The sequence below is a fragment of the Tenrec ecaudatus genome, chromosome 3 (genome assembly GCF_050624435.1).
Source record: "Tenrec ecaudatus isolate mTenEca1 chromosome 3, mTenEca1.hap1, whole genome shotgun sequence".
Classification (NCBI taxonomy): Eukaryota; Metazoa; Chordata; class Mammalia; order Afrosoricida; family Tenrecidae; genus Tenrec; species Tenrec ecaudatus.
In genome coordinates this window covers 1488029-1515864 of record NC_134532.1, presented here as the reverse complement: position 1 = coordinate 1515864, position 27836 = coordinate 1488029, and the positions used below count along the sequence as shown (strand labels likewise).

At 41.2% G+C, this 27836-nt stretch overlaps 1 protein-coding gene and 1 non-coding gene across 8 annotated transcripts in view; both read left to right on the top strand.

Annotated features, from left to right (window-relative positions):
- Positions 1–2132: 2132 nt before the first annotated feature.
- The window catches only part of MAP9 (microtubule associated protein 9), a 47529-nt gene continuing 21825 nt past the window's right edge, over positions 2133–27836 (top strand). The window contains exons 1-10 of one of the 7 annotated variants that reach the window (XM_075543623.1): positions 2133–2352; positions 3492–3636; positions 4601–4685; positions 6419–6661; positions 14478–14704; positions 16856–16949; positions 20006–20253; positions 24621–24691; positions 26435–26603; positions 26932–27021. In XM_075543623.1, coding sequence (XP_075399738.1) covers positions 3562–3636; positions 4601–4685; positions 6419–6661; positions 14478–14704; positions 16856–16949; positions 20006–20253; positions 24621–24691; positions 26435–26603; positions 26932–27021 — 1302 coding nt within the window. In that variant the 5' untranslated portion in view covers positions 2133–2352; positions 3492–3561. The other 6 variants (XM_075543619.1, XM_075543618.1, XM_075543617.1 and 3 more) reach the window with 6 other exon arrangements.
- On the top strand, positions 8742–8848 carry LOC142444012 (U6 spliceosomal RNA). Its single transcript, XR_012783707.1, has one exon. It is a non-coding gene; the product is annotated as a U6 spliceosomal RNA (small nuclear RNA).

Here is a 27836-nt window from a genome sequence, read left to right as displayed (position 1 = left end):
TCCGATATTAGTCCATATGTCAGATACCAGTCTACAAAGTCCTTTTCAGAGTCATGGAACACATGCAATGATGCTGAATGCAGGATGATCACAGGCCAGTGGGTGCAATTTCTTGTGGATCCAGTGGTGGTAGAATAATCTCAGTGCTGGAAGGGGTCTCCACGTGGCTCCTCCAGTTCCCAGGGCACAGGGTCTATCAGCGTAGTGCTATGTGTCTTTTTCGTAGAGCCTCTCTCAGGGAGTAAGGAGAGAGAGAGAGAGAGAGAGAGAGAGAGAGAGAGAGAGAAAGAGAGAGAGAGAGAGAGAGAGAGAGAGAGAGAGAGAGAGAGAGACTCGCCTCGAAGGAGGAAATCCAGGAGTTCCCAGAATTCCCAGGAAAAGGCCGTGCTATAATTATATAATTATAGCCTCATTGGCTATAATTGGATGGAGAGACTAAACTCCACCCCTTCACTCATAGTCCTCTCAATTGACAACTGATTATATAGCTACCACATTTTAAACAATCAACCACTAAATACACCACGGTACCCACTTCTGTTATGAAGCACATGGGCTTCTATAAGTTGGGATGTATTTGATGGCAACTGGTTTGACGTGTTAAATTTAAAAAAAACCAGTTATTTATGCACACTGAAAGACTTCAGCAAAAGAGTTAAAATAGAACCCACAGATTGGAAAAAATGGTTCAAAATAATACATCAGATAAAGGGCTAATTTCCAAAATATATAGAAAACTACACCAACTTAAAAAGAATACAAATAATCCCACCACCCCCAAAATGGGCACAGCACATGAATAGTCCATTTACTAACGATGACATCCAAGCTGACCAGTTAAGAGCTAAAATTAGCGTAGGCTGTTGGAATTTCCCTCTAGACATCCTGTCAGTCTCAGTGCTTCACGTTTGTGAGGGTCCTGCTGCTCTGGCTGCCTATGTGCTTCCCACCTCCTGTCTCTTACTGAGGCCAGATGAACTAGATGGTACCTGACCATCACTACCAGCTGTTCTGAAGGCCAGGAGGAAGTGGGGAAAAACAGTGTGAAACAGATTTCGAAATTATGAAAGAGATGCGGTTTACTAGTAGGCTGGTAGGACACCCCCACCCCCCCCACAAGAGTGTTGGAACCCTCAAAGCTCTTACCACTTAAGTCTGGACTGACTTCACCTTACTTACTAGAATGAGGAATGAATTAAGATCAGAAGGACACTATTTACCAAAGGAAAACCTTTAAAGGGTTAGGAAAGAAGAATGGAAACCAGAAGCACCAGGAGGACTTTGCAGAAATGATGGTGCACTGAGGGGATCTAAATGGACGAAATGACTCCAAATGTGTATGAGTTGTTGAATGGAAAACTGTCACCTGCTTTGTAAACCTTCACCTAATTACTATAAAAAATAAAATGAAGGTGTCGTTTTGTTTTTTAAAGAATGAAACTGGAAATACAAGTTAATCCAAAGTCGTTTAAGAAATATTTTCGTTGACAGATTACCTATGCAAATTCACGGGGGGTTTTGGTTACTTCAACAACCTATAGTTTCTTGACTGGCTTGGTTTTAGCCACATTTTTCTTTAAAGATAAAAAACACTTTACAGTAAATACGCGATAATATCTGGTAACCCTAGGAATTTGAGTTTCACAAAGAACGTAGTTAATATTATTGGATGCATGCCATACATTTCATTCATTAAATTTCATTAAAGCCTCGCGACAACTCATTAAGGGAGCTAATAATATCCACTTAATCCAGATAAAAGTATACAGGTTCAGATACAGTAGGATTCAAATATAGTTTGATTATTGAAATCTGCAAACATCACAACCATGCTATTCTACCTATCAACACTTTATTTCGTCACGTTCTTAACGTGACAAGTATCTACGTTCTGCCGGCTCATTGTGCATCTTCACCTGCGGCACAAGGAAGCTTGACTCTGAGAGGCTGGCTGTGCGAGCCGCCACCCAGTTTCTAGGCAACAGCACGCCCCTCCCAGGACCCCCAAAGAGTGATGTCACTTCCTTTACTAGGGTGGTTGCCTTAGCGACACGTCCGGCCCCAAATAGGTGATGGGTACCCAAGAGTCCCTAGCTGTGAAGAAGTCACTTCCTCCCGGAGACGCTGTTTCCTTAGCAACCGCCTCCTACCTCCGATCTGGGTCCCGCCCCCTGCGGAGGCCCGAGCCCGCCTCTGAGCGCTGCCTGCCCGGGACTGGGGGAGGCGGGCGCGCGGCTTCGGACCGGTGTTCGGTCCTTGCGGGCCGGGAGAGTCAGCTCTGGAGGGTGCGGTGGGTCCGGCGCGCGGCGGTCGAGGGCCCGGAACGCTGCCGCGGGGCCGGGGACGCGCCTGGTGTGCACGGGCCTTAGGAGCGGGCGGGGACGCGCCTGGTGTGCACCGGCGTAGGAGCGGCGGGGACGCGCCTGGTGTGCACGGGCCTTAGGAGCTGGCGGGGACGCGCCTGAGTGTGCACTGGCGTAGGAGCGGCGGGGACGCGCCTGGGTGTGCACAGGCCTTAGGAGCGGGCGGGGACGCGTCTGGTGTACATGGGCATAACGGCGGGGACGCGCCTGAGTGTGCACCGGCGTAGGAGCGGCGGGAACGCGCCTGGTGTGCACGGGCGTTAGGAGCGGGCGGGGACGCGCCTGGGTGTGCACGGGCCTTAGGAGCGGGCTGGGGTCGCAGCACGAGCAGCGCGGGACCCGAGGGACAGCGAGTTCCAGGTGGTCTGCACGGCAGGCTGCGTTTTCTTGCTCTGTTAATATTTGTGCAAGAGGGAAGAGTAGTGTCGAGATAAAAAAAATCATGATTATATTTTGGTATTATAGTTAACCCCTCTCCCAGTGGCGTAGTTCTTTGTTGGCCTGCGATCCGTAAAGTCCATAGTTCGAAACCAGGAGCAGCTTTGGGGCCTAAAGACGAGGGAGGTTCTCTACCTGTCAGGAGCCACAGTCTCTACAGGGCAGTTCTACTGTCTTCTAAGGTCTCCGTGAGTCAGCACCGACTCAATGGCAGCGAGTTCTGCCAGAGCGTCACACGCAAGCGATGCTTTTGTGTGTGTGTGATGTCCTTTAGTAATGCCTTCTTACACTGGCAATCCTTTGGGTGGCCGTTAAGTAAATCATGACTGTTTTATAGGCATACAGTCTTTTTTTTTTTTCGAATGAGGAAAGGTGGAAAATAAGGTGTCTTATCTCAGTCAGCAACATTATATTGTATTAATCTGTAACAGCCAAGTTTTGCTCATCATTAAACTCGTTACAAAAACTATTTAGGTTACTTTTATTTGGACTTTCTTTTCGAAAAACAAGCCTGTTTTCGAGATTTGACGTTTCTTTAGATGAAGTATGAACATATTTGTAAAGTAATATGTAATTTAGTGTTTATGTGAGACATTTATTTTTGTTTGTTTGGCTTGGAGTGGGGGCTGCTAAGGATCTAAGACAAATTCTGAACCGTGAAAAACATCTTTCTTTTTTTAAACATTTCAGTTACCACCAGAGTTGACCTATTTGAATCAGTCATTCTACATTTTACATGAGTGGAAGATAAATTTACACCATGTCTGATGACATTTTTAGCACAACTTTGGCATATACAAAGAGTCCAAAAGCCACCAAAAGAACAACTTTCCAGGTAAATGAAAGCACTTTCATTTTTCAGTGACTTTGCAGGATCACTGGTAGCACTGGCCTGTAAAGTGCAAGTGTTGCTTAGCTAAGCTGAAGGTCAGCTGTTCAAATCCACCAGCCACCCATTGGGTTAACAAAGCAGCTGTCCGTTTCAGTAAAGATTTATGGCCTCAGAAACTCCATGTAGGGTCACTGGGTCAAAATCAGATCAATAAGAATTGGCTGCAATTTAAACACTGCTTTAAGAGTGATGGACATGGAGTAATTCTAGAATCAGTATTTGTAAAAAAAACAAAACAAAACATACATCTTACTAATTTTGTGTAGTGATTTTTTAGGTAGTGATGCTTGGACTCCACTACTGGAAATGTTTATACATGGCTTTCAGAGAACCAAATTAGACTCAATACTATGCTGTTAGTAAGTAAATGTTCAGCCAACTTACAAATTGCTGTTTTGAAGAAAAATATAAAACTTCTTGATGAGGTTGGTTCTGCAACATAACATTAAAGTTTTCTGTTGTGAGCTTATCATGGTCCAATCATAGTCTCTAAATTTCCAGGTTGATTACATCTTTTTCTGTGATGTACAGAAACAAAAGCTCTTAAAAAAATTAGTGCTAGTTTCTTTCAAAATGCCATTTTTGTAGCTATTCCTATTAAAGTAAGTTCCACTTATTAGTATTTTCTAGTTTAATTGTGACCTCTCTATTCTGTAGTTAATCTATTTGATATAGTCTGTCCAGTCCTCCTTAAATGCAGGTTCCATGGGATAGAGATCTTATCTGTCATGTTCTCCATTGATTTCAGGGTTTGGGTTGAATAACTCAGACTTTCAGTGAAGGTTTATTAGATTCATGAAACTTATTTGAGGCCATTATTAATTAAGCCTTGTTAGTTTGGATAATAAACTCAAAACACGAGACCTGCAAGTTCTGATGGGAATTGATTTTAATGATCTCCTTTCAGGATGAACTAATAAAAGCAATTACAGCTCGATCCGCCAGACAGAGGAGCTCTGAATATTCGGATGACTTTGACAGCGATGAGATTGGTATGTGAGAATATGGAACAGTCAACTATTATTTTGTTTTTCTCTTTACATGTACACTATCAAAAAAAGAAAAATACTTAAATCAGTATTGATTAGTTCACTGAGTTGTGATTTGTAACTACTCAAGAGTAGAACACCAGTTGTAATGTTAAAAAATTATATGATTGTCCTTTGTTGACTCTGATATGTACATGGAAATAAAAATCCACTGACAGCAAATGTACAGTAAAGGGATTAACTACCATTGATAAAGCCACATGGGAGTTAACAGGTTGTCTTTAAAGCCAACCTTTGGGGATCTCCAGTAAGTAGGTGATGTCTAGGGACCACAGAACTAAATTTGATACATATCACAGTCACCAAGGATGCTTGATAAACCTATATGCCTGAAACCCATGTTATTCTGATACTAGATGTCATTTAAAAAAGATTCCCAGGTTTTATATGCAGTGCAGTAATTAATTATTTGATTAATTTTGATTTCTCTTGATTTGGTAAAGTGTTACCACTTCAGCCTTTTTTAGCATGTGTTCTAAATTTGAAGTTCGATGTTTGATCCCTTCAATATTCGATGACTCACTCTGATTTCTATGTCAAAAGAGAATTGAAGCAGCAGTTAAATGGTTAGTTAAATTAGCATTCTTTATTAGTAGAGTCTAGTACTCAGGCTTGGATGGAATTGTATCCCACATTTTTATGGAAATAGTCAAATTAGCAAATTTTCGGTTTTAAGGCTTATGGAATTCACTTCTGTTGTAAATGTCCTAGGGCTGTTTAAGCAACGGTTAAAGGACTTTTTTGAGCAAACATACTTGATATATTGTAGACATGCAATTATTTAAAAAAAATAAATTGATAACATTGGAAATTGCATTTCAAATTCGCCAATGTAAACCCTAAGCTGTTTTCTAGCGCTCTAAAGCTATACCTAAAATAGATTGGTATCTGTTTCTCCTTGTAATTTCACTTCTGGTCATTAAAGCTGTCTTATCTAATGTGTAGGGGGGGAGCAGATCCGAGGGAGGGGTGTGATGTCCTGTGATATTGGTGGTTGTGGGTCCTAATCCCTGCCTTGGCCTCCCTTGTCTAATCACCGCCCAAAGAGGCCTCTCCTCCTTGGTGGAGGTGCAAGCAGAGTATGTCAAGCGCCAGCCAGTTCACCGGCCTCCCCTACTGTCTGCCCCTGTGTTGCCAATGGGCAATGCCCTCTCTCTTTGTGAGCATGGTGGGCCCAAACCACTGGCTTGAGAATCTCCCACACCAGCCTCACCATTGGCCAGGGAGAAACCTGCTTTCCTGGTGCTGTCTAAGGTGCAGGAGATGGGCATAGCCCCTTGCAACCACTTCAGAGCCCGGGGAGCTGGCATGCCCCCGCCACTGGAACCTGTCTGTGCTAAGGGGGCCCTGGTGCGCTGAGTCTGACACTGGGCCACTAATTCTTAGGTCCCAAGTTCAGACTCACCAAATGAGGCGGATTGCCGCTTAAAAGTTTACAGGCTTGGAAACCTATAGGGTTGCTTTGAGTTAGAATGAACTTCATGGAAGCAAGTTGTTCGTATTAGCTGTAGTCCGGTTCCTGAGTTAGTTGCTTCCTGTGTCTTTAGCACTTTAAAGTGTACCATTAAAAACAAATTTTTGATCCACATTTTTAGTATCTTTAGGTGATTTCTCTGATGCGTCACTAGATGAGCAGCATTCCACTAAGAAAAAATTGAATGACTTTCATATATCAGATGATGAAGAAAAGAGTTCCCCACGCTTATCATTTTTGAAAACTAACAAATCAAACAGTGATATAATCAAAGGTGAGCCGGCAACCTTGATGAAAAATGATGAGGACACAGAGCCTGATGACTGTGAAGATATTGTTGTAAAACCCTTACCTGAGCCTCAAGATAAAGACCAGGACATTGGAAAAGAGGCAGAGAAGGTGAAACCGAAACCCAGAATTCTTCCAATCAGAAGCACATCGTCAGGTAATTTGTTTGGTTCAAGTAATACTACTATGGTGTTTATTGAAAATTGGCTTTAACATGAGTCACAGAATACCTTTTCAGATACATGATAGCTATTTCATATATGGCAAATATTAAAAGGAAAATCAAAATGTAAGCTTTTCAATGTTACAGGCAAATATCAGAATAACGGGTGTGATATGTGTTGAGCTGCTAGCCATAAGGTTGGCAGTGCCAATCCAGCAGGTACTCCTCAGGAGAAAACAAGCTTTCTGCCCCCTCCAAGTTGGAAAGCCTCAGAACGCCATAGAAGGGCGTTCTACTCTGGGACAGCTCTGTGATGGAATCCTTGGCAGTGAGTGTGCTTTGGGATTTAGAGAACACTCATACTTTGGATGTACAGTTACACGTTCAGTTGTTCATTTGAGCATAGCTAGTGCCTAATTGAAGGCCAAAGCACGTTTTTCTCACCTATCGTTGCAGTTCTAGCAACACCTGGTAGTACAGCCTTGCTTGCCACTTGCTCACGCTAGCAATCGTCAGCTTCAATTTTGAGAAAGAACTGCAACAGAATCCTTTATACTCCACCGCATACTCCAGAGATTAGAGTTATGGATCATTGTGACTAATCATTGAAACATTGTTTTGCGTAACCAATTGGCCGTTTTTCTTTTGCCATTTAGGTCTTTGAAGGAAGAGAATTTTGTTGTTAAGGAAAGGAATTCTCCATTTGGGCTCTGTTCCTTAAGACTTAGCTTCTAAGGCAGTGGTTCTCAACCTTCCTAATTCCATGACCCTTTAATACAGTTCCTCATGTTGTGGTGACCGCCTACCATAAAATTATTTCCGTTGCTACTTCATAACTGTAATTTTGCTACTGTTATGAATCGGGCGACCCCTGGGAAAGGGTCTTTCAACTCCCAAAGGGGTCGCGACCCACAGGTTGAGAACAGCGGTTGTTAGGGGAAGTACCTAATATGGTGTGGCCTTTAGGCCCCAACGTGGGAGCAAGCGTGGCCTGGAGCAGTAGTGGCCTGGGTGGTTTGGTGGTGGCAGTGTCACCTCCCACTCAGGGTCCCTGGATTAGAATCCCAGCCACAGGATCATGGATAGTCACAACTGCCTTTCACTGAAGCCATCTCTGTTGCTCTGCCGCCGAACGGTTTTCAGACAATGAGAAATGAGGGAAAGAGGCCTGGGACATACATCCGAAAGCAGCTAACGAGAGTCATGTGGCTCATGAAGGCCCGGTCCGCAGCCCGTCTTAAGGAGACTCGGGACAAGCAGACTTGCAGTCCCTTGTGCCTGTGGTTGCAATGCGGCTGGCCAACTTAGTTCAGTAGCAGATAACAAATGTTGCATACTTGGCAAACTGTATGTTAGTGATTAACACCATGCAAATGGGATTTAGACATAGATAACGGTATTTGTCCAAAACCTAAGTACTTTAGGCGTTTAGAATTTTAGGGACCCACCTTTTCTTTTTCCTGATCATCTTAACTTTCAAAAGGGGAGAAGATATGAGCAAAATAAACTCAACACAAGTATGATTATAGGAAGACGCATCAATGTCCGTTCTTACTCCACTAATCTGTACGTTACGGGTGACCTTGTCAAGTGGGTTATGCCTCATTGCCCTCGTGAGGAGGAGATCCAAACCCATTCCGTCTGACAATGTTTTCAGTGTTAATGTGTATACCTCTTAAGCTATAAAAGGCTACAAAAATGCAGGCACAGGACATAATGACACAAATTTGAGTTTCAAAAAAGTGTGCCTTCCCAGTGTAAGGAGTGGAATCAAAGAGGAGAGTGAAGGAAACACGTTTTATTTGAAAATTTGATTCTAATCATTCATTTCTCAAAATCTACAAGATGTCCATGGTATTATGGAGGTGGGGAGAAGTGAGTTGCACGTGGCCATAAAAAATTTAAGCTAATTTCTGTATGACAGAGCTTCTTGGAACTTTTTCTAAGGAAATAAGCATGGTGAACGTACGAGAAGAATTTTATTTAAGCTTAGAGAAACATTTTTATGGATTTTGCTTTTTATGCTTTACCTTGATTCTAAAATGTTTTTCATTAGGTTAGTAGGAGAAATGTAGAGCTTGCTTCGGCAGCACATATACTAAAATTGGACCGAGACAGAGAAGATTAGCATGGCCCCTGAGCAAGTATGACACGCAAATTTGTGCAGTGTTCCATATTGAAGGAAAAAAATAGGAGAAATGTGAACACTTAAGAGCTAAAAATATCTACAAGGCGGGTGATAGTGTATAATTAAAATACGGTCGATAGCAAAGTAATAATCTATCCATGACAAAAACTTACGAATTAGAATGAATAAAAACATATGATGTTCTAGCCACCAGATGGCACCAGGATTGTAAATACTTAACATAAATTTGCAATTCAACTTTTTTAATGAGCATTAGTTATTTGCTACTCATGAGAGAAATACAGAGAAATACTCCTGTAAAGAGATCTAGTCTTGGAAATTCACAGGAGCAGTTCGACCCTATCCTGTAGAATGGAGAGGAGTCAACATTGACTCAATGGCAGTGAGATGATGATTTGCTATCCCGGCACCATGGGGTAATGGGTAGCGCATTGGGCTGCTAACCATGAAGTTAGCTTTTCAAAATCACTCATCAGCTTCTCAGGGGAGAGATGAGGTTTTCTACTCCCATCAAGAGTCACGGTGTCACAACCTACAGTTCTACTCCGTCTTTTAGGTTTGCTATGGGTCAGAAATGACTTGCTAGCAGTGAGTCTGGTTTTATTTGTGAGACCGTAGTGGCTCTGTGGGTTGTATCAGATGGTTACCTAAATGTCAGTGGTTCAAACACATGGGCTACTGGAAAGGAGGTGGTAGGTTGTCTGCTCCCATAAAGATTTATGATCCTGGAACCCAGAAACAGGGTCCCAGTGAGTTGGAACCAACCCAATGGCAGGGGAGGAGGAGCAGCATCCACTTGATGGCAGTTTGGGGGTATTGTAATATATAATAATTCCCTAAGTATATAATCTTATATTTTTGGTTATTTTAAAAAATCATTTAAAATAGGCTTTTTTTCCTTCCTGATAATTTGGCAATGTTTGTAGAAGTGAAACTTTTGTATAAAATAAATTAAAATAATATTTTCAGGCTTTTCAGTGTAGGTAATAAACATTGTGCTTACGCACCTAGGATAAAACCTAACGTAAAAAATTCAGTGAGTATTTAATTGCGTGAATATATGAATTATTCATTCAAGGAAGAAATATGGTTTTAGACCTTAACTTGGTCTTTCTTGAAATTCTTAAACTTAAATTTCTGAAAGGGTTTGAAACCTAATTTTTCTTAACGAGCTGAAATATTGCTGAGTAGCAATTAATGCTTCCTAAAAAATGTGTAGAACTTGATTGCCTTCTATGTTCTTGCTTATCTATTATAAAATGTGGAGTAACCAGACTGACGCTATAGAGCAGCTGCAGATGAATTGTGGTTGCAGGATGCATTCTTTGCAAGACTGGCTAATTTTCTTTCAATATTAAAATGATGAGACGCATGACCTGTGGAATTGGGGGTGCATGTGCTTTACTCCAAGGTTTGCTACTGACTAGAATTTATGATCTTGGGCACAAGACAGCTTTGCTTTTTATTATGCTCATCGGTGAAATAGGACAAATAGTTGAAATTCCTTCTGGGCCCTAAAAATAATTATATAGTATACTGAATAAATGCCTTTATCCTTATTGTTTAACATCTATTTATTTATTTAATCACCTCTTGAGTATGAATACACTACGCTGTACTGTGTTATAAGGACTGTACTGGGGACTAAGAATACAAAATTGAGAAGATAAATCCCAACCCCGTGAGACTATACCAGGTACAGGAAAACCCACAGGAGAATAGGCTTTACCGTAGGGTATCAGGGAAGCCTTCCTGGAGGGGGTGGCTGTTGTTGCTAAGTGCCACCGAGTCCGTTCCAATCCACAGCGGCTCTGTACAGAAGAACAAAGCGCTGCACAGTCCTGCACATCCTCACAATTGTTCCTAAGCCCGAGTCCATGTTTGCAGCCACTGTGTCAGTTCATCTCATCGAAGGCCTGCCTATTCTTTTCCCTGCCCCTTCACTTCGCCAAGTAACTTCTCCAAAGACTGGTCTTCCCTGACAATAGGACCAAAATATGTAAGAGAAAGTTTCGCCATCCTTGCCTCTCAGGAGCATCCTGGATGCACTTTTGCTGAAACAGATTTGTTTCTTGTTTTCACGGTGGATGGTACTTTCAAAATCTTCTCCAGCACCATAATTCAAATGTATTGGTCCTTCTTCTGTCTACCTGCATATGAGGCAATTGGGAATACCATGGCTTGGGTCAGATGTATCTCAGTCCTCAAAAAAAAAATCCTTGCTTTTCAATACTCTGAATAAGTCTCATGCAGCAGATTTTCTTAATGCAACATGTTTTCTGACGTTTTGACTACTCTTTCCATGAGCATTGATTGTGGGTCCAAGCAAAACACAATCCTTGACAACTTGAATCTTTTTCCATTTATCCTGATGTTAGCGATTGGTCCAGTTGTGAGGATATTGGAGTCATAGTCCATCCCGAGGCCTGTAATCCTTGATCTTCATCAGCAAGCGTCTCAAGTCCTCCTCACTTCCAGCAAACAAGGTTGTGTCATCTGTATATCTCAGGTTGTTAATAAGCCTTCCTCCAATCCTGGTGCCACATTCTTCCGTATGTAATCCAGATTCTCCAGTGATTTTCTCAGCATACGGACTGAACAAGCATGGTGAGATAACAACTTTGCTGATTTTAAACCATGCAGTGCTCCTTGTTCTGTTTGCACAACTGCCTCTTGGTCCATGTTCAAGTTCTGCATAAGCCCAATGAAATGTTGTGCAATTCCCATTCCTCTTAAGGCTATCTGTACTTTACTGTGGTCCACATAGTCAAATGCCTTGACATAGTCAATAAAACACAAATAAACATCTTTCTGGTATTCTTTTTGAGTTAAGATCCGTCTAACATCAGTAATGATACCCCTGGTTCCACATCCTCTTTTGAATTCGAGAGAGGATGGCAGTCGTTGTGGCAACATTAGCCACACGCTAGTTGCAAGTCATGCAACTTAAGCTTCAATTGGAAAGAGGAATTTGTCACCCTACTAAGCAAAGGTGGGAGATGTCCTTCCTTCAGATGTGCTTAGCATTAGAGCGTCAGTACTTTTTGGACGTAGTCAGGATTGTATTTTACTCTGCCCTACCACCCTGACTCATTGGCCCCCTCTTCTTCCTGACCCTTCACTTCTTCACTCCATTTCCCACCCGTGTTCTCTATTGCTTGTCTGAGAAATTGCTTTCCCTTGTTTTCTCGGACATTTTATTGGACAGGGCGGAAGCCCACCAGTAGTCTCCATAGCCTATCCTTCCACCTTCATGGCCTTAAAGGCTGGGTCTCAAATCCTCTAACTCCAATAGAAAAGTCCTAGCTCTCTTCCCTAACTTCCTGCTTTGCACCAGAAGGGTATTGGGGATTCTGTGATAAACTGGGAGGAATACCCTGTTAATCAAGGCAGTACTTGTTAATCACGTGGATTGAATAAAAGGAAAGCTACTCCAGGGAAGGCAGGCTACACTCAAATGGACAAAATGTTCGCCACAATTGTTCATGCTCTTTGAGCATTTGCCATGCATCATGTACTTGATAATGTAGTGTACACATGATGAGGCTTTAGCAAAGTTCACGGATAAACCCCATTACCTTCTAATTCTGTTTTTCCATGAACGCTTTGAAGCCCTCTTGTATATTTTATATTATTTCACTCAGGTCTCAGAGTTGCCTGTGAACAAACAAAACACCACCCTTGAGTCGATTCCAACTCATAGATTCATAAAATCCTTTATAGGGTTTCTGGAATTAGAAGGAGCAGATAGCCTCATGTTTTTCCTATGGAACAGCTGGTGGTAATGAACTGCTGATGTTGTGGTTGTCAGTCCAGTGTTTATCAGACAGCACCACTCTTAGTTCCTTTTACTAGTGAGAAGAAAGCCAAAGTGTGTGGTAGATCAATGATCTTTGCGAAATTCTAGTGCAGGGCTGGACAATGGTTCAGGACTAGGCTCAATGGTTTGAACCCACCAGTTACCGCACATAAGGAACAATCTAGTGGTCTCCACTTGCATAAAGATTACAGCTTAGGCAACCCCATCCCTGCTTGCTGTGCTTGGTAAGGTCATGTGGCGGGTTGCTGTGAGTGAAATTGATTCAACAGCACACAGCTCCAGCCTAGAAGGTGGCGATTCCCACCCACCCAGCGGCACCACGAAGAAAGGCCTCGCCATCTGCTTTCATTACAGCCAAGAAAACTATGGAGCAGATCTGCTCTGTCACATAAAGGGTTAAGACACGTTAGACTTGGCTGATTTCATTTATTTTTTCTTTTATTAAGCAAGGTGCAAATTTTATTTTGAACCCATTTTGGGGGGGTGTGAAAGTTGTGTGTTAGGCACGGAGGAGAGATATTAGATATTCTAGGCAGAGACATTGGATAGAAGCAGAGGGGCAACATAACCCATCTGCAGAACAGTTGCTCACTCAGCGTTGTAGGCACACGATTATGCAATAGGTGTGCCAGGGAACAAGGCTGCATGAGTAGCCAGGGTCAAGACCATGCAGGCCTTTTGCATCGGTCAAAGGCATGTAGGCTTTTGTTCTGTAAGACTGGGTGGTGGGAACTATCCAAAAGCCTTGAGGAGGGAAGTGCCGTGTTCTCGACTGCTTTGTAAATATTGGGGCAGTAATCTAGAAAAGCCAGCATGAGGAGTTGACAGTGGGAGTGGAGAAAGTGCAATCCATGGAGACGTGCAGCTAATAGAATCAGTAGGGTTTCCTGATGCAGAGGAAACCGCAGGATTGAGGATGACTTGAAGTTTTGGAATTTTTTGAATGGCTCTGTAAATATTTGATCAGGACATTAGGACATGGTTAAAGTTGGCAGTGAAACATTTTTCGTGGTACCAATTTGATGTGGTTGTGGAATGTTTACTAACAGCATTTATAATCCCACTTAAAGGTACACAGGAGGTCGTTGTTAAGTAGTCTAATTCTGAAGTTTGGCTAGGGAAAATGCATGTATGGAACAATGGAGAGATAAATATGGATAACTGGTAAATGGAAAACTCCTCATCTTGTTTCAGCACTGCAAGGTGTCCGCACTGTTTTCTTTATTTTTAGCTCAGGGGTAATGGAAACAGTGGCATTGAAATCTGTATCAACTGGTCAGAGAAGTTTAATGGATTCAGTGAAGGATAACGTACACATCTAGTTTTGCATTCATTCTTCCACTGAGGATTAGCTGCTGTGTGCTGCCTTGTTATCTTTACATATGGATTAGCACATGGAATTTCATTTGTTTAAAATAGTCTCCCTTACTAGCCTGTTGAATCCTAGGTCTGGGCCAGCTTTATTGTCTTGCTAATGAACTCTAATCATATCAGGAACATGTGTGCATTTGCACTAAGTACTCAGGTCAATGGGTGAACCTTCTCATTAATGAAATTGTTCATTGCTTTTGAATACTATTAAATATGAGAATTCGTGAAACCATAGTATTAACTTCTCACAAAAACAAATTGTACTCGTTTACTTGGGGTGACTGTTAGGTTTTCTTATCACTTTTTGTGTCTTGCGGCAGCACTGCATAAAAAAAGGCTAGAGTCTCACCTGGATTCCCGAGGACATAAAAATAAAATGCATTCACATAAGGAGGACCCTAGGCGCAATTGAAACCATTGGCATTTTTTCTGTGTACTATATTAAAGAACTTGTTTCTTTATTTTGCCAGAAAGCAACAGCCTGACTGCAGATGCCCACTTTAAACCTTCACCTCTGCCAAGGAACATGTCGAAGAAGAGCAGCCCCAGGGAAGAGAAAGAAATGGTGGGAGAAGATAAAGGAAGCATCCTTGGTGAAGAATTAGACTCTCCTTCTGCATCTTATTCTCTCCCAAGACTGAATGGCTTATTTTTAGAAACCGAGAAATCATCATTCTCTGAAGGCTTAGATCCCGAGGTTGGCACCATTGGACTTGGGCCTTTTTTGCTATTGTTTATTTCTAACAGAGAGAGGGAGAATTGCATCTGATTTTTTTTTCTGAGAAGAGAGAGAGAATTGCAACTGATTATTTCGGGGGGTGGGAGGTATGGATAAGAGAATGAATTTCAGCAAATTGGCTGAGGTTCCTACGTCTCGTTTTTAAAAAATATTTATCATAGGTCATTGAGCTCTCAATATTTATAAGCTATCTTCTACCATTGTTTTTTTTTCCTTTGGGGGGGGGGCTCCATTACACTTCATTGGATGCTTTATGTGTCTCACTGTTCTGTGTTCTGTTCTCACTGTTCCTATTTCTTCAGTTATTACTCTCACTCACTCCCGCTCCCCTGCCCCCTCCCCCCGCCCATTCTGAGATTAAGTAATCCACACTCCTCTTTCTTCAACCTAATGATTGCGGTCACCTCTGATCTAATGTTAAATGTAGTGTCTGTTCATTTTGTGTTTGTTTTTGCAGTGTTCAACTCTGGCAGTGCTTCTAGTACCTTTACACATCGCTGCTGTGCTCTCCCACGTGGTTATCCCCCATCAATGTTTTCATCTAGTGACTGAGCCTCCTTGCATTAGCTACTTCAAAGTTCTTGTTTACTGTTACGACATCTGAGTCATCTCTGAGTTATTTCTACTTGACTTTCTTGTGACTCTTTGCATTATTAGTTTTCTGTTTCTGCACATGTTCAGCGGCTGCTGCGTGTCACTTGCAGGAGAGAGACCAGGCCTCTGCTCCCATGAGGATGTACGCCCTTGGAAATTCATATGGACAGATGTACTCTGCCCTGTCGGGCTGCTGTGAGTTGGAAGCAACTCACTGACAGTAAATTTGGAGTTTCAGAAGAGAACTGCATATGATAAATGATGTTTGCAGAGATTCTGGATTCCGTTATGTTCTTCTGGCTGTGTTTTCCTAGCTACACTCAAATTCCCAACTCTGTCTCCCCTATTAGATATCAAGTACAATAAAACTCCACTTAATCAGTAAGTGCTGCAGCTTCATAAGACCCTCTCAGATTTTCCCCAAACCAAAGATCGGAATGAATTTTATATTTATCTTTGGAGATGCGTGTCCTTTATCTTTTAGCCCTTCAGTCCAGTTAATGAAGGCTACAGCTTCCTACCACTTTGACCTACAGTTTGGGGAATGCTCTCCATGAAAACTGCTAACTTCCTGTCCTTTCCTGAAGCTGTAGTCTCTGAGAGTAGTTCCTATGTTTCAGCCTTTCTCCCACTTACCTGGCTGTTTTCTCTCCCTTTTGACAAGTACCTATACATTTTGACATGTATAAATTTTCCTTATATCTAAAACATATTATGAGGAAGAAAATGAAAATAGATTATGTATCCAAAATTAAACTTCTCAAATTTAAGATGATGATTCTGTAAACAGAATCTCCTACTAACCCACTGCCATCGAATTAATTTCTTCTCACAGTGGCTCTGTAGGAGAATTGCCCCATGAGGTGTCTGAGATTGTACATCTTTAAGGAACAGACAGTCTCGTCTCTCTCCCATGGAGAACCACCAGCCTTGTAGTTAACAACCCAGGCTTAACCCACTGCATCACCAGGCTTCCCTCATGGTTTTTCTAAATAAACAAATAGAATTTTTTTTTCAGATGCAATGCTCCAATTTTCTGAAAAACTCAGGAGCTTGTCATCTATGCATAGTTCCTAAAATATTCGGGTGGACCTGTCCACTTTATTTTCACAGATTGTGTTCTAAAATTCGTTTTTACAAATTGTCTCCATTTGAATAATATTTGATATAAATGTTTTCCTACTGCCTGCTTGACACTTGGTAAGAAAGGAAAATTAGAGAAAAAGGTATCAACTCTTTGCCTTAAATATTTATAAGATATTTGATCGTAGAACGGTGAGAATTTTGAAAATTGCCTAAAAAATACCGAGGTAGCAGTTGGTTAAAAAACTCCAATAGCTATTTTGATGACTCTTTTAGTGACCAGCGTATCAGAGCTGTAAAGTAAAGCATATGGACAATTTGCGTATTTTAGGAGCAAACTTCTATTGTAGATTTCAGTGTTGTGAAATGGTATTAATAATGCGTTTGCCTCTGCAAGTCTTGCATACTAAACTCACATTTTATTTTAAATAGGGCCCGTCATTGACAAGCCCATCGTTGCTGTCCCTTAGAGACAATATGGAAGGTTCCTTTTCACCAGAATCTGGAAAAAAGCCATTCATTACAGGTGGTTATGTTTAATTATCATAACGTGTTTGAGACACCTCTGTAGCTCAAAATGTGATTTATAAAAGAAATAATCATCTGTGTCCTTATAGGAAAAACCTTCGTCTGTGAGTGAGCTCTAACTGCAGTCTACTACTCATGTACGTGTAGACGCAGCACCTGATCGCTCAATGCAAGCCTCCCGAACTCATCCCCACAAAACCACAGCAGCTGCTGCCCTTTTGAATCTGTTGTGACAACTAAGTGACACGGTGCACTTCAGCCATTAACCCAGTTCCTGACACACACAGTGATCACTCAGTGTGAAAACTTATTCATCAAAATAACCCAAAAAGCCTTATAAACGTATTACTACTGTGGATGACTTATGTCACCCCTCTAGAACAGAGGGGAACTGACCCACAGTGTTCCCAAGACTACAAGTCTTTAGTGAAGCAGACTGCCATTTAGGTCCTCCCATGGAGTGACTAGTGGGTTCAAACCACCGACCTTAAAAGTTGCAGCTGAGTGCTTTAACCGCTGTGCTACCAGGGCTCTGGATTACTATGAATGGGTTAATGTCACAGTCCACAGCACAATCTAATGGTTCAGTGGGATTTGAGAAAGAGACTGAGTTGAATTGGAATCCATGCACTACTGTGTGAGCAAGCTAGTCATCTCTGAACCTGTGTGTTAAGGAGCCCCTGATGGTGCAGGGGGTTAAGTGTTACACATTAACCGCAGGCTTAGCGGTTCAGACCCACCAGCTGCTGTGCTGGGAAGCTGCCTGCTCCCATAAAACGTGTAGTCTCGGAAACACTATGGAACAGTTCTACCCCATCTTACAGGATCAATATGAATTGGAATCGACTCTGTGGCAGTGGGCTTTTGCTTTGAGCCTGATAATATATTTTTAAAAGAGTAATAGAGTAGCCTGACTTAGAGGTTGTCGGGAGAACCTAATGGGTTAGTAAGTGGGAAGTGCTTCGAACGCTGTCATGGCACACACACAGAAAAGACAAGCGATGAGGATTCCATATTCTTTCTTTCCTGAGAGCTGTTAGTTGTAGCTCACCAAGGAGTAAAAGGCATAGCTCCTTTCCTAAGCCTGCATATGTGACTAAGGCGATGCTTACTGACTCAGAGCGACCCTGTAGGACAGGCTTCGGCCACACCTGTGGGATGCTGAGACTGTAGCTCTTTGGGGGGAGTGTACAGTCTATCTGTCTCTCAAGGAGCAGGTGGTGGTTTTGAACTGCAGGCCAACCCATACCCGCTACACAACCAGAGTTCCTTGCTAAGTCCTTGGTAGGTAGCACATTTTTGCTAATTTTGCGCATGAGAAAACTGAAGCGTAAGGATATTGGCAACCATATCCAAGGTTAGTGGTGGATCCACAATATCAATCTTTGGGTCAAAGTCCTCTTTACTGTGTATCATGAGGGGGTACCCCCCAAAGTGTAGCTTTTTAAAAAACATTTTATTAGGGGCTCATACAACTCTTATCACAATCCATACTTTTATAGGAACACGTTTTCCTGCTAGGCAAGCATTGAGCGACTTGCTCTGAGTTGTTGTACCCGCTGGCGTCACCTGGGAAGGTTCTCGCTGGTCACCGTGAATTTTTTCTTTCCTTTTTAATTTTTTTTTGAATTTTTTCATAAAAGCAGTTTAGCTCTAACCTTGTTTTTTTGTGATGGCATGCAGCTGTGAAATTCTGTTACCTGCTTTGGAAAAATGTCACAGAAACTTGTGAGGTTGAACACAGCTTACAAGGACAGCGCTCTGGGACAAACTCAAGTGTATGAGTGGTTTCCTCGTTTCAAAAAAAGTGAAATGTCAGTGATGGCATACCTCATTCTTGACGCCCATCAACTTCCCAAAGGACAGAAATGTCGCTTTTTAGCGCGTTTGTTCCACCACATCAGACGAAGAATCAAGCTTTCCATTTAGAGGTTCTGAAAATATTGTATTACAGTTTATAACAAAAAAGGCCTGATTTGTGGCACGCAGGGGACTCATTTTGCCACCACGACAGTGCACCTGCTCATGCCATCTTCTCAGTGTGCCAGTTATTGACAGAGCACATCATGCCTCTCTTTCCCCACTCATTTCACTCACCTGACCTCACTTGGTGTGACTTCTTTTTGTTTCCACGAATGAAGAGGGACATGGAAGGACAGCACTTTGATGACGTAGAGGAGGTAAAGAAAAAAAACAAAAACGAGGGAGGTGCTGTCAGCCATCCCAACAGATGAGTTTGAAAAATGTTTCCAAGAATGGAATTACAGATTTGACAAATATATTAAGTTAATGAAGAGTGCTTTGAAGGTGATAAGGTTGGTTTGTAAAAAAATATTTTTAAATACATTCCTTTGGGAAAAAAATCCAGTTTTGGGGGGTACCCCCTTGTACTTATTAATAATATTAAAGAATCTAATAATGATCATTTCAGTCATAATTATTCTCTAAGATATGAATCTATAATTACAATAAGTTTTTTTGAAATCTTACTTACCACAGAAAAAGTACAAACAAACAAAATAGTTTCCTGCAAAGCAGCAAGATGGAGACATTTGTCAGTGAAGACAGAGGGGTGGCCAAAGGGGTTGCTCCTCTCAGAACTGCAAGTCGGTGGTTCCTACAGTGAGCCGTGTTAGTTCTCTGGTGCACTGCAGTGTGCTGGAGCGCAGTACTAGCATCAGTTCTGTAAAAGGAAAGCTGAGCACTGAAACAAGTAATGGGTCTGCCCTTACTGCCCTGGTGACACAGTGGGTTCAGCCCGAGTTGCAAGCTAGCAGTTTGACACCACCATCCACTCCTTGAGAGAAAGATGAGGCTTTCTAAGACCTGTGTGATTGATAGTCTCAGAAACCCAGGGGCAGTTCAGCTCTGCAGTTCAACCATACAGGGCCGCTCTGAGTCAGAATCACCTCGAAGGCACTGAGTTTGGCTCGGAGTTTTAGGAATATGTGCCATACACAATGGACTAGAGACAGTCACTGTACAAAGGAAAACAAGTTGTTATCTAGCTAATTCAGTAAGGAGTTTTAATGTTGTTGCTCTATCTCACAATAGATCAGACTGAAGAATGCACTGAAAATCTTAATTCCTTGAGAGCAAAAGACAATGAAGAGAATTCGTTTTGTATAGACTTGGTTACTACTGCATCTGAGAAAGCCAAGCAAAGTCACGTGCCTGCTGACACTCTTGAAGGAGGAACGGCGGAAGCCGTCCTGAGTGTGGAGGATGGTTTCACAGCTGCTCCACAGCTGTTTACATCTGAGAGAGTCATGCTCCCTCCCACTGCAACGGAAGCTGCAAAGGTATTTGTATACATTTAGAACTTTTATTATACAACTTAAAATTTAAAATCGAACTTTTAATTCTTGTATGCTCCATTTTATGTAGGTTTGAATTATCTGTGGAAACTCCACTTCTGACAGTAGTGTTTTATTGTCAAATGCTTTTTACTTAGTGCAATAGGATTTTAATTTCAGAAAAGATTTGATGTAAATATAATGGAACCTACTGTCCCATGAAAACTTGAGTTTTTAAGATAATTATGATGTTAGTTCATAATGTGGAGCTGATCATCATGATGATCCTATTCATCTATTTTTAAAGTATGATTTTTTATAAATATTTCTCGAAAGATTTGCAGGAAAATTGTTAAAATGTTGTAAGATGGCATTGGAAAAAAATAATTGTCACTCATGAAAGACCAGAGAAAATATTTCAGGGATCTATATTTTTATAAACCAGAGACCTACAGAACCCTATCCAGCAGTTACCCATCAATTTGTTTTCTGTGGTGGCATCTATATTGTTCTGATGCTGGGAGCTATGCCATTAGTTTTACACATTCTAGCACGGTTGCCCCAGGTAGGCAGGTTTCAGTGGAACTTCCAGACTAAGACATACAAGGAAGAGGGCACAGGTAGCCTATGAAAACTTAGCTACTTGAAAACCGTACCCACAGGAGTGCAGCACCGTCAGAGGTAGTGCCGAAAGATGAACAGCTCGCCTTGAAGAGCATTCCTATTACACCTGTACAAGTGCTGCCTCCTCAAGGAGAAGGGGTCCAAGGACATGAATAGAACACAGCTTTTCGGACCGTCACTGCTGGTGGCACGCACACAGCATAAGAAGAAACAGCTGCAAACATCCATTAATAATTGGAACATGGAGTGTAAGAAGTGTGAATCGACGAAAACTGGGAGTTGGCAAAAATGAACACTTCAAGTTCAGGATCCCAGGCATTGGTCTGCTGAAGTGGATCAGTATAGGCCATTTTGAACTGCCCATCTGTTTTACTATGACAGAGATGAAAAATTGAAGTTGAATACAATCACCGCAGAATAGTATTCAGAGACCTACCAGGAAGGCCATATGAACACACCAACCACTAAAGCCAACAGTGAAGACGTTGAGGGGTTCTTCATCTCCTTCAGTCGTAACTTGACCAACTGTGCCAGCAGTATGCATTCATAGTTATACTAGCCATTAGAACGGGAAAGTTAGAAACAGAGGAAGGATCAGTAGTGGTAAACTAACCTTGGTGTGAGAAATGGCACTGGCGATTACAAGACGAATTACGTATTTGTTTCAAATACCATTTTTCAACAACATAAGTAGTGACTGTATAGATAGATCTCACCAGTTGTAATCACAGGAATAAAATAAAGCAATGGAAAGAAATGATAGAGAAACAATATCAGTTGGCAAAACATAGCCAGAACAGACCAAAAGTTGTTCATATAAAACTTCAGAGTGAAATAAATAAAAAGCTAAACTACATGACACGATTGCTGAGGACAAACGGGTGCATATGCAAATGTGACGAAGAAAGCTGATGGTGCCCCGCTATCAAAAGAGATGGTGTCTGGGGTCTTAAAGTCTTGAAGGTGAACAAGAGGCCATCTACCTCAGAAGCAACAAAGCCCACATGGAAGAAGCACACCAGCCTGGGTGTTCACGAGGTGTTGAAGGGATCAGATATAAGGCATCATAAAAAAAAATTTTTTTTAACTTACCATAGTGAATGAAGGGGGAAGTGCAGAGTGGAGACCCAAAGCCCACTCGTCGGCCAATGGAGGTCCCCTCACAGAGGGATCTAGAGGAGGAGATGAGTCAGTCAGGGTGCCATGTAGCACCCATGAAGAATACAGCTTTCCTCCAGTTCCTAAATGTTTCCTCACCCCCCCTCCCCCGACTACTATGATCCGAATTCTACCTTGCAAGTCTGGATAGAACAGAGGTTGTACACTGGTGCAGATAGGAGCTGGAGGGAGGCACAGGGAATCCAGGGTAGATGATACCTTCAGAACCAGGAGTGTAAGGGGCGATACTGGGAGTATAGAGGGTGAGTGGGTTGGAAAGGGTGAACCAATTACAAGGATCTACATGTGACCTCCTCCCTGGGGGACAGACAACAGAAAAGGGGTGAAGGGAGACGCGGATAGGGCAAGATATGACAAAATAATAATTTATAAATTATCAAGGGCTCATGAGGGAGTGGGGATCATGGAGGGAGGGGGAAAAAGAGGACTTGATGCAAAGGGCTTAAGTGGAGAGCAAGTGCTTTGAAAATGATTAGGGCAAAGAATGTACAGATGTACAATTGATGTATGTATATGTATGGATTGTGATAAGAGTTGTATGAGTCTCTAATAAAATGTTTTTTAAAAATAGCTATAAATAAATAAACAAATGAATGAACAAATAAATAAATAAACTAAAAACAAGTCCAGGAAACTCAAGATAAGACCTTGCATTTATCCCACCTGAATTTAAAGAACATCTCAAGAATAGAGTGGACGCCTGAACTATGATCAAAGACCAGATGGGAGTTGTGAGGTGACATGAAGAACATGAGCATACATGAAGAAAGCAAATGGTCATTAAACAAAAGAGAGAAAAGATCAAACTAGATGTCAGAAGAGACCATAGAACTTGCTGATGCGCTTAAAGTGACTGACGTGCCTAGGAAAAATGAAATAAAAATAAGGGAGAATGGAGGAGAATTGATGCATTGGGTTTTGGCAAAATGTGTTGAGAGTGACACAGACTGCCAGAACAACAAACCAACCTGTTTTGTCGGAAGTACAACTAGAATGCTCCTTAGAAGCGAAGATGCCCAGACTTTGTCTGACGCCCTTTGGGCATATTGTCAGGTGAGACCAGTCTATAAAAGGACAGCATGCTTCCTGGGGCGAATAAAGGGTGAACGAAAAGGAAGGATCTCAGAGAGGTGAGTTGGCATGGTGGCTGCCACGGTGGCCTCAAACACAGCAGTCACGGGGAAAATGCTGTTCCGTGTATAAAGGGTCCCTGAGTTGGAACTGATTCAAGGGTGTCTAAGCACAATTGAACATTACACATTCATAAAGTATTTCAAATGCAGTGTGGTTATATAGCTCAGGTACTTTGTAATGAAACAGGAGCACAGCAAACAGTTTTTAAAGTTGAAATTTTATAAATCGTATAAAAGGCACTTAACAGTAGAGTCACCGTGGCTGAAGATGAGGTAGAATTGAGCGCAGCAGAGCCGATGGAAGTAAGTTGTGGGTCTAGGATTACGTGATCCTATAGTAAACGTTTCCAGAATATTAAACTTTTAAAATCATAGTGTACGTATTTTTAATTTCTACCTCTCTTGACCATACTCATTCTCTCTTAACCCTGCCATTAGTTGGCAGTCCTGTGGCTCCCTCATGAGAAGCAGACAGCAGTGGTAGCTAAAAGCAGGTAGCTGAGCAGAACTTTCCATAATGTAAAGCAGTAGTCTTATATCAAGTTTATAGATAAGGTCCTGTTTCAAGTCTTTGACTAGAGTTTTAAATGAAACATGACTATCCAACTCCTCCTTCTACTTTGTTTCCACTCACCTTTCATTCCTAACCTTTTTGAACTATTTCCTTGGATCGGTGCTGCCCTTTGGTCATAAGTGGTTGATTGATTACTCTAAGACATGCGGCATATGTACAGATGTGCTTGACATAATGGATGTGTGTATGGATTGTGGTAGGAGCCCCCAATAAAATGATTTTTAAAAAAGAAAAGACATGCAGAAATCACAAGTGTGATTGTTCCTGCTATAGACCTGTCATTTTGCAGAAAGTGGAGTCACTCAGGTGAGGTCATTTCCAGACCTAAAGAGTGTGTGTGGGCTAGTCTCTGTCGAGCCAGTAAGCCTGGTCTTGTGTTCCGTTTTGAGTTTTCTTTCACTCTCAGAGCACTGATCGTAGCCAGGCACCATCTACTTCTGCTCTTGGATCACCGACTGTTTTCTCTTTCTCAAACAGTACCACACTTTTGCCGGCTTCAAGCTGTTTCTTTTTTTCTGCATACTTTCTTCTGACAGGCCCTTCCTGGGCAGCATTGGAGTCTCAACTCAGAAGTCATCCCCTCGGGGACACTTCTGAATATCTTAATTTAGAGAGTCCTGAAGCCCCACTCCAGCACTCTCTGTCACTGTGTCTTGCTTTATCTTCACATTTATATATCACTTTACTCTCTGTTGACGCTCTATAACAGTGAGTGTCTTTATGGGCATTTTAGTAGAGATTTTCCCCTAGTGCCTACTCATGTTAAGTGCTTAAGAAAAATACTGGTTTATTGACAACCTGGCCTCATGATAATTGTGGTAGCTAACGTGAATGATCCATCTTTGACTTTTTCTGTTTAATAGAAAGCAATTGAAGACAAAAATATGAAGAATGAAAAGTCAACCAATAACAGAGCATCCAGTGCATCTCCCAGGTAATCAACATCTTTGTTTGTGGATTTTCATTCTAGCAAAGATGGTGGTAAGTTTCAGTTTTTAGAAAGGAAATCCTATATGATGATGTTTAGTTTTCTTATCAAGGAGACCTGCTGGTGTCACGGGTACTTGTTGGGCTGTTACCGTATATATTTGAGTACAAGCTGATTCAAATATCAGCGGAGGCACCTAATTTTACCACAAAAACTGCGTTGAAATGTGCTGAAAAACTCGGCTATTCACAAGTAAATACAGTAACTACAAGGTTGGCATTCAAAATAACTAGCCACTCCTCTGGAGAAAAATGGGGGATTTCTACTCCCCTAAAGAGCTACAGCCTCCAAAACCTAGAGTCCGTTCTGCTTTGTCCTGCAATGTCACCTTGAGTCCTATTTGACCCCAGGGTGGTGAGTTTATATTTTATGTCTTCTCAGGACCTCACCTCATGAGACAGATGGATAGCTTCATGATAAAAACCTGAATTCATTATGCTATTTTACAAATAAAGGGTTTTTTAAACGGTGAAATCTACCACTAGTTGTTTTTGTAAATGCCTTGAGTGCGTATGCTGTTGGGTCGACAAGAACTTATTCTTTAGGGAAATGTTTCCTTCTTTCCTGACCTCAGTGACTGCAGATATTTCACGCTCTATAGGGCTCTTGGACGAGAGCTCCTTTCTCTTGTTTTTCCTGTTGTGATGGATATAGTAAAGGAACCCTGGTGGCACTGTTGGGTAAGCATTGGACTCCTAGCCCTGAGGTCAGTGGTTCAAACCCACCAGCCCCTCCTTGGGAGAACGATAAGGCTGTCTGCAGCTGTGAAGATGTACAGCCTCAGAAGCACTGCATCGGTCACTGTGAGTCAGAACCAACTTGATGGCTGTGGGTGGATGGATAGTTGTGGTAATGGAACCCGAGGTGAGCATTCGACGGGGCAGGTTCAAACAGTCCATGGGAAGATAGAATTAAAAGACATGGAATTTTTCCATGAAAGTTTTGAAGCTCCTTGGTACTTCTGATTAAGTACATGAAAAAAAATATACTTAAAGCTTTCGTGTTCCGTGGACTAACTTTGGTTATTAAAACAACAGCTTTATCTACATCGATGATAACATGCATAAATAATAAATGCTCATGGAAACCTTTTTAATCTTTGAAGTTCTCATTAATCAAATGATTTACAATAAAATAGAGCAGGGTTAACCAATTTTTAGCCCAGGACCAGATAGTACATATTTTAGGCTTTGAAGCGTACAGTCTTTGTGGTAACTCTTCCGCTCTGCTGCTCCAGGAAAGCAGTGCGTGAGTGGACATCACTGTGTTATAATAAAACTTTACTTTAAAATGGTGGGCCAAATTCAACTACTTCACCCCGACGCAGAGGTCACTCCTCTTTCCACCTTTATTTTCAGAACTGTTTAGGATGCAACAGAATTATTCAAAGACAGATTAAGCCTCACTTAACGACTATTCCTTTGCAGGCCATTGAAGATGCGTTCCTAAATGGTATAATTACAAGTATCTGAATAGACCATTCATTGTAGAAAGATAGAATGTAAGGTTACCTAAGTGAAACGGTGTCAAATAATGACTCTTTGTGTCAAGTACCTGTTATATACTTGATCTGTACCATTATTAATAGAATTATATTTAATTAAAATAATGTAGTTACAAGTGTGGTAGTGGCTAATTCTAATCGTTCTTTTATATTGTTTGTTTTTATGTTTCTTTGCTTCTTTTCAGATTAATGACCTCTGCATTTTTAAAGAAATCCAGTTCTGTAAGGAAAACTCCACCGGCAACTACTTCTTCTCACTATTTAGGAACTTTGAAATTTTTGGACCAAAAGCCTTCGCAGAAACAGAATGTGGAGCCTAGCAAAGCAGATGACATAAGGGCAGCTATTTATCAGGTAAAAAGGAACATATTTCAAAAATTTCAAGGTAAGGCAGAACAATTTACGTAATAATTTGCATAAGACTATCAAGTTTACCGAAAAAATTAAGTAGTGCAATCAGGAATGAAGATTAATACTGAATTTTATTGTAAAAGATCATTCTTTGTGATATATGAATAATCTAGAGTCTTTTAAAAATAGCTTACTTATTTTTACATCTGGTTTAGATGATTGTGTATGCTTTTTAAAGAAAGAAACTATTCAATTTCAATTTATAAAAAATATAAAAGCAAAATTCATTTGGGAAACACTGACTATAATAACCTTTTCCTTGTTTTCATAGGACTGGTTAGAAAAGAAAAATGTATATTTACATGAACTGCATAGAATTAAAAGGATTGAAAGTGAAAATTTAAGGATACAAGATGAACAGGTATTATGAATTTTAGAAGTAAAAAAGTATTGTGAAATTCTATGTCAGTAAAGTATCTATGAATATTTACTGTTTCTAAATCAACCATTTTTATATGGCAAAATAACATATCAAAGAATCAGCTTCTGATTTTTGTTTATATTACCTTAGACATTTTTAGATCCCCCCAGTGGTTTAAATATGCTTTTCAAAGTTGTGCAATCATCACTACAATCCATTTTAGATATGTCCTTCATTCTTGTATTTCTTGTTATTGGTTTCTCATTTCCCCCACCCTTCCCTGTCATAATCCTAAGGACCTATGACTCGAGTTACGGTCTCCATAGATTTTCCACCTAGCTTGTGTTTCATAAAATGAAAATCATACCAATTAAAGAACCCCATAACCAACAAAATAAAACACAGATACATTTTAATCCAAAAGGAAGCAGAAAATAATATACCGTATATACTTGGGAATAAGCCAAGTTTTTCAGCACATTTTTTAACGCAGTTTTTGTGGTAAAATTAGGTGCCTTGGCTGATATTCAGGCTTATACTCGAGTGTATAAACTAGAGCAAGTTAAGAATGGGTCAAAAGGAAAATATGTTAAATTTTAAGCTTAATCTATAATAATCCATTTTCCCATGCACTCTGTCTGAAAACAAATCTATTCACATATCTGGTCAATGATCCCAGGGAGTTCCATGTAGACTTCATCCATGTGGAGATTCTGCAGATGGACTTTGGGCCTTCACTGTGATTCACAGCTTTCTCCAAACCATTGCTCAGAATTTAAGCTCTGCTAAAATTTCCTCTTCTAGTCTTATATTTT